General features: G+C 39.3%; 1 protein-coding gene across 1 annotated transcript in view; it reads left to right on the plus strand.

Annotated features, from left to right (window-relative positions):
* ttyh3.L (tweety family member 3 L homeolog) overlaps window positions 1–14,941 on the plus strand; it is an 88,839-nt gene that overhangs the window by 37,333 nt on the left and 36,565 nt on the right. The window contains 1 exon segment of the mRNA NM_001091310.1: window positions 4,936–5,105. Coding sequence (NP_001084779.1) covers window positions 4,936–5,105 — 170 coding nt within the window.

The following is a 14,941-nucleotide window of genomic DNA, read 5'->3' on the forward strand; positions in this document are numbered from 1 at the left end:
ATATTCTAACTTGTATTAGAGAACTTTTTCCAAAGATATAAAGACAATGGAGTACTTTTCTACTTGTTGCCTTGGCTTGATACAAAGTATGGATTAATGACACTTAAAACAAACCATTGTGTGGGCTTCCAAACTGCATGGCAAACAGTATGAACTTTGTTCCTGTTGTCAAGTTATAGAACATGTTTTTGAATAAACTTTTGAAGTGTAGATTATATATTGCTGGCATTCTATCTTCCTCAATGTAGATGTTATGTTGTTGGCAGGGAAGAGGAATTCTTTGTATGACATCATTTATTTTAAATTTGAACCTGCCTGGTGAATATGGTGGCATGGATCAGTTTGGTGATTAGGTTGCATTGAGTGCAGAGGAGTACTGGGGGCTGTTCTTTGTTGCTTAAGCTGGCCATAGATGTAAAGATTTTTAAAAGATCTTTTCATTATCGCAAGCCCGCGATTATTTTGAAACGATCGTTTAAATGTACGATTTGTCCATCAACTAAAAAGACAATTTCAAGCGATATTGCCAGAAAAACTGAGGGTAGCTGCCTGCTTGGCCCTGCAAACATAGATAGATTTCACTGGGACCGATAATTTTTTTTTTAACCTGGCCGATCACTTTCCTGATAGATGTCGGACGAAAAATCGTAAGCTGCACGATCGTTCGATTTGACGGATTGGTCGGATTGCACTGAAATCGATCGTTGACCAACGAAAGATCTTTGCGTCTATGGGGACCTTAAGTTATCAAGTTCTAATCTGATTCTGGGGGGCAGGGTGAATAAAAGTGGATTTTCAGAGTATTTTGTGTGTAAGCATTAGAAGAAAGAGCTCATTTACCTCCGCAAGTGCCGAGAGCAAAGTGCAGTTTTGAGGGCAATTACCATGTTTTTTCCCACAATGCATCGTTTTAACCACAATTCCAGCATGGTTGCATTCACAGTGTGTTGTTGCATCTGACACAATCACACCTGGTTTATTGCCATTAAAGCAACCACGCATGCACTTTGTCACAAATCAAATGCAATTGCACCGAAGTCCGGTTGATGCGATTTCTGGTGTTCAACGTGCTAGTGATGTATGTGTGCCCAATTATTTATACACAATTGCACCACACCTCTTGTCGCAGGGCATGACGGGAACCCTGGAGCTACCACCTGGTCTGGAGGTTTATCCAGGGTTCCCCCTGAATCAATAGAAGAAGCAGCTCTTGATTTGGAACAGAAGACAGAAAGGAATGAGCGCCGCCAAGTGCAACTGCATAGAAGAGCAAAAACTGTGTTTTGATGCAAGTACCTTTAAAGTATACGATATAATGCACAACGGACTGCAGGGGGAAGTGTGGGTGCACAACTGATCTTGCCGTTATAAATAACCTCTAAAGTGTCTTTACATTAGTATTTTGCAGAAGGCTTAGGGTTATATGTTATTTAGTGATCTGGGGAACACGCACGCACACACGCATCACAAATGCCCTCAGCAAAGAGGCTTCGGCATGGAAAGCTGCTGGCTTTTTCTATTTTCTATATAACGTCCTCTCTACTCAAAGGACAAAAATGCACAGTGGACATAGGGTGAGAATAGTTTGTTCTCAGGTTAGTATTCATGTGACTGATAAGAGGAACCTCTCTGCAAGGATTTATTTGCTTAGCAAAATGCCACATTTGCAAAGCTGCCCTTGCATAATCCTTGTCTTCATAACTCTTCTATATTGAGGTTTGCAGCCTAAACAAAACCAAATCAAAACTTGTCTTCCACTGAAATGGTGTTAATACTAAACACTCCCTGGGGGTAAGGGGTAGTATAAAATGACCACGCTTGCACACCCTGGCTTTCCAAGAAACGACAACCCGGTGCACAGTGAAGGAGGCCTTGGCAACCTCCATTTCCCTGGCACCCGAAGGTTTATTCAATCAGGTACAAGCCCTTGCTGAGTTTATTTTGCGAAGGTGCAATGTTTCGGGCTAAACCCCTTTGTCAAGTGTGAGGGTTACCAGCCTGAAGAATGAATGCTATTTCACTTACTAACCCTTTCTAGGATCTTTTCAAACTTCCCTATTCCCACCACTGCTTTAAGGCTAAAATTTCCAGGCTTGATTTATAACCCAATTTTTTAGACTATAAAAACATAATGGTTTAGTAATAATAATAATAATGATTATAATTATTATACTGCAAAGGCGTACCTTTTCCAGTCAATTAGCTGGCCATGCTCTCTTTCTGTCATTGGTGTTGGGTTATTAGGTAATGTACTCAAAAGTCATCTCTGGGGAAGAGAAGCAGTCCTAAAAGCACTTATCCCTCTGCCTTTCCTCCAAGACATCGACGGTGGTTTCCTTCGGCGAATGTCCGAATATAAACCGCTCCATTGCCCAGAAAATTTCTCAATTGGTTTCCATTTTTCAAAATGGATAATTAAGATAATTACACCAATGGTCCGTATCCCTAGTCTGAAAATATAGGAAATGGAAATGCAGGCAAAAAAGAACTACAGGTATGGGACCTGTTATCCAGTATGCTTGGGACCTGGGGTTTTCTGGATAAAGGATCTTTCCATAATTTGGATCTTCATACCTTAGGTCTACTAGAAAATCATGTAACCATTAAATAAACCCAATAGACTGGTTTTGCTTCCAATAAGGATTAATTATATCTTATTTGGGATAACATACAATGTACTGTTTTATTATTACAGAGAAAAAGTAAATCATTTTTAAAAACTTGGATTATTTGGATAAAATAAAATCTATGGGAGATGGCCTTTTTGTAATTCAGAGCTTTCTGGATAAAGGGATTCCAGATGACGTATCCCATACCTATGCATGTCTTTTAATTTTGCTTAATCTGAATTATACCAGTTGTATCAAAAATATGGAAATTAAGTGGCATGAGCAGCAGCACTTCATACCTGCATTTCCCTTTTGATCGGATGGGGAACGCAAGAAACCTTGAGTGTGAGAAATGTGAGCGATGTGATCCTCCACTCGTAAGCTGATTTTACAAAATTAAAACTAATTGAGAAAATGTTTCTCGAGACAGGGCCTGTTCATATTTGGACGGTTGTCCAGAGGTGGACATCCCCTTTAATCTTTTCGGGTAAGGGCACACCTGGCGATTCGGGGAGATTTAGTCGCCTGGCGACTAATCGCCTCTTCTTTGCGGCGACTAATCTCCCAAACACCTTCCCTCTGTCTTGCGCCGGCTATAATGAAAAGTCTCTTGCGGCATGGCACACGTGACGCTTCGTATTCCGAAGTCGCCCAAAATTGCCTCACAAGGAAACTTTTCATTATAGCTGACGCAAGACAGAGGGAAGGCGTTCTGGGAAATTAGTCGCCCCAAAAAAGAGGCGATTAGTCGCCAGGCGACTAAATCTCCCCGAATTGCCAGGTGTGCCCTTACCCTTATGGAGGCTCCACACCCTGACTTAAGTCATTTATATAGAAACCATTTTCCTCCCTTTCTTATAAGGGGCTGATAAAAGCTGCCAACTTTGCCCGTCCAGACTGAGTTGACCGCTTATTGGACCGATATCTGCCCATTTGTTAGCCTTGTCAAACATGTGGATCTTAAAATGTATAGCGATACTATCTAGTGATATGGGTCAGGAAAAACTCAATCCACAAAATGTGGCCATTGTTATACCTGCACCCGACTCTTACCCGCATCTTTTCGATACTTCTGTGCGCACCTCTGGTTCCAAGTCAGGGAATCTTCGGGAACAAAGGAGGGGTGTACTTCCCCAGTTTGACCTGCACCCAACCTGAACTCACAATGTTTGGCCAAAATTTACTCTAAACCTGCCCAACCAGTGATCAACCCACGGATCACAGTGGGGTTCAGGTCATCCAGCACATCATTTTAACTTGCCCTTCCTCTTGTATCTTTTTTGCCTCTTTCTCACATTATTTTCTTCTACTCTGGGTGGTTATGTTTCTTTGCCCATTCTCTTATGCTCTTTACTTTTCTCTACTCATCACCTTTCTATTTTATCCGTTCTTTTCACCTCTTCTACTTTTCCCCATATTTTTCATCCTCTCTCAAGTTCATTATCTTTGTGCCGAAGAATGATTTTTGGCGTGACTTAGAGAAGGACACGTTTCTTGTTGACAAGCAGACAGACTTGGCACATACTAAGGAGATCCCCCTCCCCATTATGGGTGCTGCATTTTTGGTTGTGCATATTCATGCACAATCTGACCCACAGCTGACTTCTTCTCCATATACATCTCCTCCATTTTTCCTGCTTATTAACCCATGTTCAAGAACTTGAGAAACATGAACTCTTAATTATTTTTCTTGTCTGGGGATTATTTGGCATTTGAATTAGCTGCTAGTTGTGTTGTGCTGTTTGTACTGTGTCTGGTTCCTGGTTTATGTGTAACTTTAATTACAGTGATGTTAGAGGCAGGGGCAGAGATGTAGTCAGTGTGTGACTCCGTGCTTTTGGCATGAGTTAATCTTTTCATGTTACAATGTTTTGGTACGTAGGAGTTTTGCCTACAGAAAGTATTGGAGGTGCTATCACGCTTTCCTTAAGTAAATGGTGAGTTTAGCTCGATAATCTATTCCACCCACTTTGTTTAAATCCCACTCCTTGTATTCCCATTAACACTTGATATACTCAGCAGTTGGTGGTTGGAATAATTAAGTTTTACATCAGCTGTGCAGGTATTATGTGTGTGGAACACCCCATCACTGGATACTTGTAGTGAAGGTGGAAGGTGCCATATTGTTTCTGCTTGAAACATGGATATCTCAAGAACTATACCGTTACTGTTCAGCGATATATTGTGAAGTTTGAATAAAGGCTGGATTTTCTAATGGAACAATAAGTGTTTTGTTGTGCTGCTTTGTATGATTCCTGCTAAACAAATGTGAAAAGTATACAAAATTGTATATGATGGTCTCATAAAACCTGCTTATCTCTTCTAGTCCTTGATGCTTCTGGGTTGTGTCGCACTCGCCTGCCTGGCTCTTGACCTTCTCTTCCTGCTCTTCTACTCCTTCTGGTTCTGCTGCCGTCACCGGAAAACAGAAGAGAACACAAATGCGGATTGCTGCTGTACCGCTTGGTGTGTCATCATTGCTACTCTTGTCTGCAGGTAAGTGAGGGATGAACGGTCAGCCTCCGTAGCTATAACATGGTGCATATGTATGCCTAAAATACCATATCCAGGTGCATTTACTTTACCAGAACCCGGAACTGCAACCAGGGAGAAGGGCCAAAATAGGAATGTAGACACTTGTTACCAACAACTCCATGTAATAAAGCTGTTGTGGTATTCTGGGAGTAATTGAAATGGTTTTAAAGGGTGGTTCACCCTAAAAGGGGAACTATTGTGTAAATTTAATATAAGCCTCAGCATACTGAAATAAGACATTTTCTTAATACAATCAATTAAAAATTCTGTTTCTTAAATAATCAAGTTCATCTTCACTGTTTCAATGTTTTTAAAATGAAACTCAAAGACTACCTCTGGGAGCACCTGGGTAAAACCTGAACTAGCACTTACTGTATATGATGGTGAATTGTGTCCGTAAGTTACTCTCCCATTTAGACTGTAAGCCCAACAGGGTAGGGTCCTCAGTCTCCTTGACACTGAGCAATTAATCTGTATTTTAATTATATTTTTTTTATTTATGTGAATTGTGTTTCTAATTATGCAGTTATTGTTACTTATTTATGCAGTGAACCCTTATTTGTTACTACTAATTTATTGTTTTGCTGTACAGTGCTTTGCCCTCATGGAGCGCTATACAAATAAAAATATACATACATACTATTCCTCTCTCAGCATCTGTTTCTCTTCATTCTGTCTTCATGCAGCAGTTGGGTGTCAGATATTCATCGACAGTTAGATCCAATATATCTTATAGAGGGGGCTCCTTTTGCCTAGAAGATGTATGATATCTCACCAGAAATCCTGTCTTTCTACATGCAGGATTTGTGCAAAAGGCAATTATTTTTGTAAGATTTTGTTTGTACTGGAATGAGTTATTTGGGTGAGCTCTAATTCATCTGCTAGTAAATAAAGCCCCTCCCAATAAGATATATTGGATATAACAGTTAATCACTATCTGACACTCAACTCCTGAAAGAAGACTGAAGAAGAATAATAACCATTTTGTAAGCAAATTTTCAATTGGTTGTCATTGTTTATTTTTTATAGGTTTTTGAACTATTTGCCTTCTTCTTCTGACTCTTTACAACAGCTTTCAAATGGGGGTCACTGACTCCATCTAAAAAACAAATGCCCTGTAAGGCTACGCATTTATTGTTTTTGCTACTTTTTTATTACTCATCTTTCTATTCAGTCCCTCTCCTATTCATATTCCAGTCTCTTATTTAAATCAGTGCATGGCTGCTAGGATAATTTACTGACATTACAAACTTGACAACTGTTGAATAAAAACCTAAATAACTCAAAAACCACAAATAATAAAAAAAAAATGAAAACCAATTGCAAATTGTCCCAGAATATCCCTCTCTATATCATACTACAAAATATATGAAATATATGATTTACTATAAATCAAAGTTTAACAACCCCATTAATTTGCTAGTGCAAACCTAATCAATTCTAAAGTAGAGTTGATACAGATGAAATGAGGGCTCACGTTGGTATTCCTGAGTGTTGTCCACCCACAGCACCTATAGGCAGAGCATTCTCCCAGCAACCCGATTATTCCAAGCTATTGATCTGGAGGACCACAAACCATGCAATTTTTTAACCATTTTAAACCGACTTGGCAAGCATCATATTTGTGTTTTCTGTCTGTTATTTTAAGTGTTGTTGTCTATGGAGAATGCATCCTCAAAGGCAAACAAATATGGCTACTGCCACTTAATATTAATTAGAAAAATGAATATTGCTGTGTAAACAGTGAACTGTTTGTGAATAGTTTCTCAGAATATTGCCCAAGATGAAAGAACAACTGTGCATATTCCATTTTTAATGACCTCCATGCCTGACTGGTGTGCTGTAGTGTACACCATGTGCAACAATATTGTTCCTGGATTGATATCTGCATGATTGAGCACAGTAATCTTTAAAATGGAAAGAAACACTTCCCCTTTGGCTGCTAGATCTTTATTTTGTGCACTTCCGCTTCCAAAGCCTCGCTTTACTGCTACACTGTAAGTCAAGCCCCCCAGGAGCTGTTACCACTGCTCTGCCTCTGCTAAAAGCACATTCTGGTGGAGGAACAGCCTCATGTTTTAGAGGCAAAAAGGCCCAATTTGCCTGTTGCATCTCATACACTTTACACAAGAGGCATTTTGTTGTCTGTGGGAAATCCTATTCCTGTGGTAGACAGAATTCCAGAAAATGTGTTTTCGCACAGTTACATGATTCAAATGGCAAAGGTAAAGTTACATTCAAAAGTATTTTCAGGTGTTTTGTCCTCTGTGGGGAGTGCCATTTCCCACTGTACTTACTGTAAGGGCTATATCTAATGAAGGGGTGGGGGTAGAGTTTTACTGCAGTCAGGGAAAGCCAGCAGTGGTCAAAACACCCCTATTTACCAGTCACAGCTTTTAATACAGGTATGGAATCCATTATCCGGAAACCCATTATCCAGAAAGCTCCGAATTATGGAAACGCTGTCTCCCATAGACTCCATTTTATACAAATAATCCATGATTTTCTTTTTCTGTGTAATAATAAAACAGTACCTTGTACTTGATCCAAATTAAGATATAATTCATCCTTATTGGAAGCCAAACCAGCCTATTGGGTTTATTTCATGTTTACATGATTTTCTAGTAGAGTTCAGGTATGAAGCTCCAAATTATAGAAAGATCTGTTATCTGGAAAACCCCAGGTCTCAAGCATTCTGGATAACAGGTCCCATACCTGTAATATTAAAATGAAAATTGCCACAGCTAATGCACTTAGAGAGGAGACAAGTAGAAGTCTGCATTTTACTGCTCCATGGCATTTCATTTAATTTTATCAGGTGTGTGTGAGAGGCACACTTCAAATGGCATGAGAATCTTATCCCCAAATATGTTAAATGCAGCGAGGGGCAATAGGTCCTGAAATCCCAGACGTCCCTTTGCCATTCCAAAAAGCAGGTTACTTGAAGGCTGGGGCAGCTTTCACTATTCACAATTAGGTTTTAGTCCAAAATTAACTAAGACATTATCTGGAGTGATGAAATTGCACCTTTGCATTTTTGCTATTTCGTTGGATCCACAGTTGCATTTATATTGATTTGGGGGTACAGGTATGGTATCCGTTATCCGGAAAGTTCTGAATTATGGGAAGGCGACTCCATAGACTCTTATTTTATCCAAGTTATTACGATTTTTAAAAATTATTTTCTATTTCTATGTAATAATAAAATTGTACCTTGTACTTGATCCCAATTAAGATTTAGGTCCAGGTCTTTTTGCGTTGCTGAATTCACCAGTGCGTACTGCATTATCATCCGACAGTCGGATCAATGTAGTTGTAACATGCGATTTCTCCTTCACTTCGTTTTATGTAAAACATCCGATACGTCACATTGCGACGTGTTGGGTCCAAGCACGTCATGTAGTCCTGCCCTTAGGGGGCTTGTTTCACCTGCATGGAGAGCTCCTTTGACCGAATATTTTCTGTTAACAGCAAAATCTTCCACATACAAGCACCCGCCCCCATCAAATCAACTCCAGGGCTTTTATCTGCTTCATTGATAATGACATAACGAAGGAATTGCCCACACCTGCCCATGAAATAGTCTTTGAGTCAATTGTCCAATTACTTTTGAGCCCCTGAAATGAAGCGATTGTGTTAAAAAAAGGCTTTAGTTCCTCACATTTTTATAAAATCTTTTTGTTCAACTCATCGGAGTTGTTTCATTTAAAATTCAATGTGGTAATGTACAGAACCAAAATTAGAAAAAAGCTGTCTATGTCCAAGGATTTATGGGCCTAACTGTAGGATTGGAACGGCAGTGTTGGCAGTAACAAAGCAACCTTGGCGTTGTTCTGTTGCAGTGGAATTTTTGACTGGTGACTGCAACTAGTGCAAAACCAGGATTGTTATCTATAAACTTGTTTTCCAATAACATTTGCTCAGACATTCCCATGAAATAGTATTTTCATAAGCTGATAAAGCTCTACAGCAAAGCCATTCTGATTCTTTGTGCAAGATGCAATAGAGAACACAAATACTGCTAGTGCTTTAAATTATACACGTGGAGCCATTTTAATGAGTAGCGGAATATGAGATGAAATTATATGTAAGTAAAGTACGCCAGCTTGGCTTATATCTAGATGAGAGTTCCTGCCGGCAATGAGCTTAATGGCTGCCTCGTATAATATGTAGGAGAAAATATGGCGATCCAAGCATGTCACTCTTGAGCAATATGTCTGCTAAAAACCTGCCCGCCTTGTACAGCGTACGTTCTAATGACCGAAGCTTTCTGTTTCCATCACACAGTGTTTCAACATCATTTTAAAGCTGTCAGGAACCGGGCCGCCTGCCAAACCCTCGATCATAATTGCAGCTAAACATTATATCACTATTGTTCCTTTCCAGGCAGCCAGGCAAGGCTCTCTACCTAGCAGGGCTATAACTGTCTGAGAATACAAGTTTAATGACTTGCTGCTTTGTCTCATAGCAAGCAATTGTAGCATTTTGTTCTGCATCTGTTAATCAGTATAGCACGCCCACTCATTAAAGCAAAAGTAACCACAACCAAAACTGCAGTTCAGCAAATGTCAGGGTTATGTTTTTAATTGATAAGTTGTGGTGGAACCTGGCAAAAAGTCAAACGATTATAACAATTATCTAACGATTAGAAAAAAGGAGGTTCCGGCTAAATATTAGGAAGCGTTTTTTTACACTGTGAAGCTGTGGAATTCTCTCACTGAATCAGTCGTACTGGCTGATAAATTAGATTAAATTAGAGCTTTAAGGAGGGGTTGGATGGCTTTTTAGCAAGCGAAGGAATACAGGGTTATGGAAGATGGCTCATAGCACAAGTTGATCCAGGGACTGGTCCGATTGGCATCTTGGAGTCAGGAAGGCAAATTGGAGAGGCTTCAGACAGGGTTTTTGCCTTCCTCTGGATCAACTAGCAGTTAGGCAGGTTGTATGTAGAACTTGATGGAAATGTTTTTTTCCCCCACCTAATTTACTATGTAATTAATACCAGGCAAAAGTAAAATAAACCTGTTGTAATGCACATTCTAATGAGATTTTTAATATATGGGACCTAAAGAGAAATGTGGGTTTGCTGTGAAGAATCTTTTTTACAATAAAGGGGATATCTAGGGAATTTTGGCGTAATACCTACATATTAAAAAGTCAAAAAGATATCATATTATGGCCAATGACCCACACTGGAATGTTGGAAAGTAATTGGACTACTAATGGGGAAACTGATGCCAGGCTGCACAATATATGACCCGTCCACTGAGGATCACTTAAAGGAGAAGGAAAGTCATTTTCCACTTGGGGGTGCCAATTTTATTTACTTACCTGACCCCCCCCCCCAGCCTGTGCTCCTATCAGCAGAAAAATGCACCAGCCTGGGGTTATTACAGTGAGCACCATGGAGCGATCCTCTTGCTGCTTCCTCTTTCTTCTAGCGGAGAAGAGTGAAGAGCCACACTTTAACTAAAAAATCAACTATTTCTACTGCACATGCACTTGCTGGAATGACCCTGGGCTGGTGCAGTTTTCTACTGATAGGAGCACCGGCCGGTCAGGTAAGTGAATACAACCACTTGAGGGTGCCTAACATTTGGCACCCCCAAGTGCAGAGTGACTTTCCTTCTCCTATAAAGACAAGTACCTTAGTGCCCCTGGGTTCTGCTCACAAGTTCTTGCCCACAAGTTAATCAAACATATGGGATGCAAAGCAAAAAATGCAAAGCTTTAAAGTTTCTGTGGTTGTTACAATAAGTGCTATAATTATTGTTTGGTTTCTGTACGATGTGCCTGGACACGCTGCCAACCCTGTGGTTCAGTTTCTGGGCAAACTGACTTACAGAACGAGTTGAGTTTCTTTTCTGAAATATAAATTTTAGCACACAAATAGCCCTCATATCAGGATAATCCACAAATTTGCTCTCCAGATTTATATTCTTGGACCGGAGCAGCGTTTTCGGATGGGTTGAGAAGAAATCCGATTTTTTTTTTGTGCACATTCCACAGAATATAGATGTAAATTGTTTCTTTTCAATAAATGCATCTGCAGGCAGTCTTGAAAGTTTAAAAAACGCAATTTATGTTGCAAGATGAAAAAGCAGGGCGCTAAGCACAAATTTGGCTATGAAAGGTAAGTAAAGCAACAATCAAGAATTTCTCTGCCAGAGTGGCACGGGTAGTCTTTGGACTGCACTTGTAGGGGGCCCCATCGGACTGTGAAAACAGAGCTATGGTGAAGGTACAAGTATGGGATCCGTTATTCTGAAACCCATTATTCCAAAAACTCCAAATTACTGAAAGACGTCTCCCATAGAGACTATCCAAATAATCCAAATTTTTAAAAATGATTTCCTTTTTCTCTGTAATAATAAAACAGTACCTTGTACTTGATACAAACTAAGATATAATTAATCCTTATTGGAAGCAGAACCAAACTAAGATAAAATTAATCCGCATGGGAAACAGAAACAGCCTATTGGGGTTATTTAATATTTACATGAATATCATGAAGATTATTGAAAACCCCATGTCAAGAGCATTCTGGATAACAGGTCCCATACCTGTACTGTATGCAGATTCATATATGTATGAAAAATAGTACAATATCTGATCAGTGGGGCAAAATTGATGGCTACTGTGCTGGGTTGAGTATGATCATACGGCTCAAGCTCCACATGTCTGCCATTAAAGCCTAAAATTATAACATTTTACAAGTATGGGTGGGTGAGGTAGTTGATGGAGATGGAGCCATTTTGGTTGAGGGGAAGGGAAAGTATTGTGTGCAGAGAAGTGAGAATGGGGAATGTGAGTGACGTTCAAACATGAAAGGTTGACCAACAAATGGAATATCCTACTAGCAAATGTGGCTGGATACAAAAATACATTAGACAGATGTATGACAAATTAGGAACTTAAGTGGAAGATCAGTGAAGAAGTAGCATTTTAATGGTGTAGTTTGCACTAAAATAGGAACATGTTCCTTGCATGTGTGTGGGCTCGGCTGAAATACATGGATTAAAATCTTCACTGAAAGACAAGCTTCTCAAACTAGTCCTGGAGGACTCTATAACAGGCTTTGTTAAATATAATTGCATGAAAAACTATTGCTTTCATCAAAATGGCCCTGCACCTGGCCGCCATCTGTTCCCACTTCGTAAAGCTAGCCACATGCACAGATTTGTGTTTTACAGTGTGGTTTCTCACTGAACTGTACAACCGTCTGTTTGAATATGTTGTATATGTGTAATGGGCAAAATAGACCAACCAATTTCCCCTATTTGGTGCCTGTATCAGGAGCATTGGCTATGCCTTGGTCCGCACTGATGAGTGATCCGAATTGGGCTTTTTTTTATTTAAGGGATACTGTCATGGGAAAAAATTTTTTTTTCCCAAAATGAATCAATTAATAGTGCTGCTCCAGCAGAATTATTCACTGAAACCCATTTCTCGAAAGAGCAAACAGATTTTTTTATATTCAATTTTGAAATCCGACATGGGGCTAGAAATATTGTAAATTTCCCGGCTGCCCCAAGTCATGTGACTTGTGCACTGATAAACTTCAATCACTCTTTACTGCTGTACTGCAAGTTGGAGTGATATCACCCCCCCCCCCAGCAGCCAAACAAAAGAACAATGGGAAGGCTCCCTAACACAAGATAACAGCTGCCTGGTAGATCTAACACTCAATAGTAAAATCCCATGTCCCACTGAGACACATTCAGTTACATTGAGAAGGAAAAACAGCAGCCTGCCAGAAAGCATTTCTCTCCTAAAGTGCAGGCACAAGTCACATGACCAGGGGCAGCTGGGAAATTGACAATATGTCTAGCCCCATGTCAGATTTCAAAATGGAATATAAAAAAATCTGTTTGCTCTTTTGAGAAATGGATTTCAGTGCAGAATTCTGCTGGAGTAGCACTATTAACTGATGTGTTTTGAAAAAAACATGTTTTCCGATGACAGGATCCCTTTAGGACTAAAGAACAATTTCAATAATATCAGGTTGATCTTTCCAATGAGACATCCCATCAGTGAATAGCTATGGATTGGTGCTGCACTGTGCTACTGGGGAACAGATAATCTTACGGGCCCTGAAGTACTGCTGTGGAAAGAATGTATTTAATATTTACTTTGCCATTTTTAATTCCTCCAGATCTAGAGGAACAGTAACACTAGTGGTTTTGGGCATCTTTTGTAAGAATATGTTGAACTGTTTAACCAATAACTCCAGCAGTGTTTAGTGGTTACTCACTCTCTTAGGCATTTTAGGATTCACAGTGTAGCAAGGGTAATGTTTCTGTTGGCTGAATTACATGCCGATGTCATGTTTCCTTTTAATCTGTGCTATGCAGTGCTTTGCCTCACATTTCTGCAGCAATGTACTAAGGGTTCCGCATGCAGCAACACAATGAAAAAATCACCACCCCGGGGCCCAAAAACAAACATTTGTCCAACAGTGCGCTAAGACTGGAAAAACAAATTGAAACAATATATTCACATACAAATAGCTGCTCACTCTCATTGGATTCCTAATTTGGAGGTTCATACCTGGATTCTTCCAATGTATATAGTGATGGTGCTCTTTTTAAAGAGTTTTATTTTGTATGAAAACTTCAATTTGAATTACCTTCCCCTTCCTTGTGTGGAATATTGCATTATTTACCAAAATAGGTGGACAGCACACTTATATAAGTGTAGTCTTTCTTACTCTGTTGTTTCTAGTCACAATTTTAAAAGCTTAGAAAATAGAAGGGGACACTAGTAGACATTTATTATATAAAATAAATTGGATCTCCTCCGCTATTACATCATTTTTGGTTTACAAAATAACACCCTTTACCCTTAACCCCAAATATTTTGAAGGGTTGCGTGCACAAACTTTAAACAAATGCAGGACATACATAAAATTACTGCATTTAGAAATGAGAACTGAAAGCAATGCATTTTTTACCAGATCTGAGAGGAATAATAAAAAATATACATTATGTACAGTTATATACAGTTACATAGAAGAATAATTATGGAGTAAAGAGTCACAAGGAGGAATAATGTGCTTGCCCAGCAGAGATTACAGTCTTAAGTGGTAAGTAGCATAGGCTAATAATTGCACTACTTTACTGTGGTTTTAGACTCACATTTTATCCATGCTCCAAGAATATGTTCTGCAGAGGAATTAAAGGGTTGAATCTCAGAGGTAAGGAGCAATGAGAATGAGGTGGAGAAAAACACCAGCAGAGGAGAAGCTACATGTGGCATTAGCCTAAAGGTACAAACCCACACTAGTCGTTTTCTTGAGCTCAGAATAGAATGGGACCTCGGATACAGAGGTGTAAGTGAATAATTAAGCAGCTACATTAATTAGCACTTCACCTGCTATTCTAAAAGCCTTTTTGTTTGGTACATCTGTAATTTAATATGATCTCACTGCTGTTAAGTATCTTTATACTGAGGCTGATTATGCCACTGAGAATTCCGCATTGTTTTGTTTTGTAGTACATAGTTATAAATAATGCTTATAAAATTGATTAGCCTGTGACAAATAGACCATTTTGTTTACCAATATACTTTTTTGGTGAACCAGCAAAGTAGATGAAGGATGCAGTAAAACAAAGCTATAGTTATCTGTAACTTGTAGCTGAACTCATCCTTTTTTTTAGATGTCAATACATTTTTCTCATGTCCAATCACCAGCAAATATGCTGGGAGCAGTTTGGGAGCTGAAACCTTCAAACCAAGATTTTAATTTAAAGATTCTAGCTGAAACCTTCTGAAACTCATTCAAACCAAGATTTTAA

Source organism: Xenopus laevis, chromosome 9_10L (genome assembly GCF_017654675.1).
Source record: "Xenopus laevis strain J_2021 chromosome 9_10L, Xenopus_laevis_v10.1, whole genome shotgun sequence".
Classification (NCBI taxonomy): Eukaryota; Metazoa; Chordata; class Amphibia; order Anura; family Pipidae; genus Xenopus; species Xenopus laevis.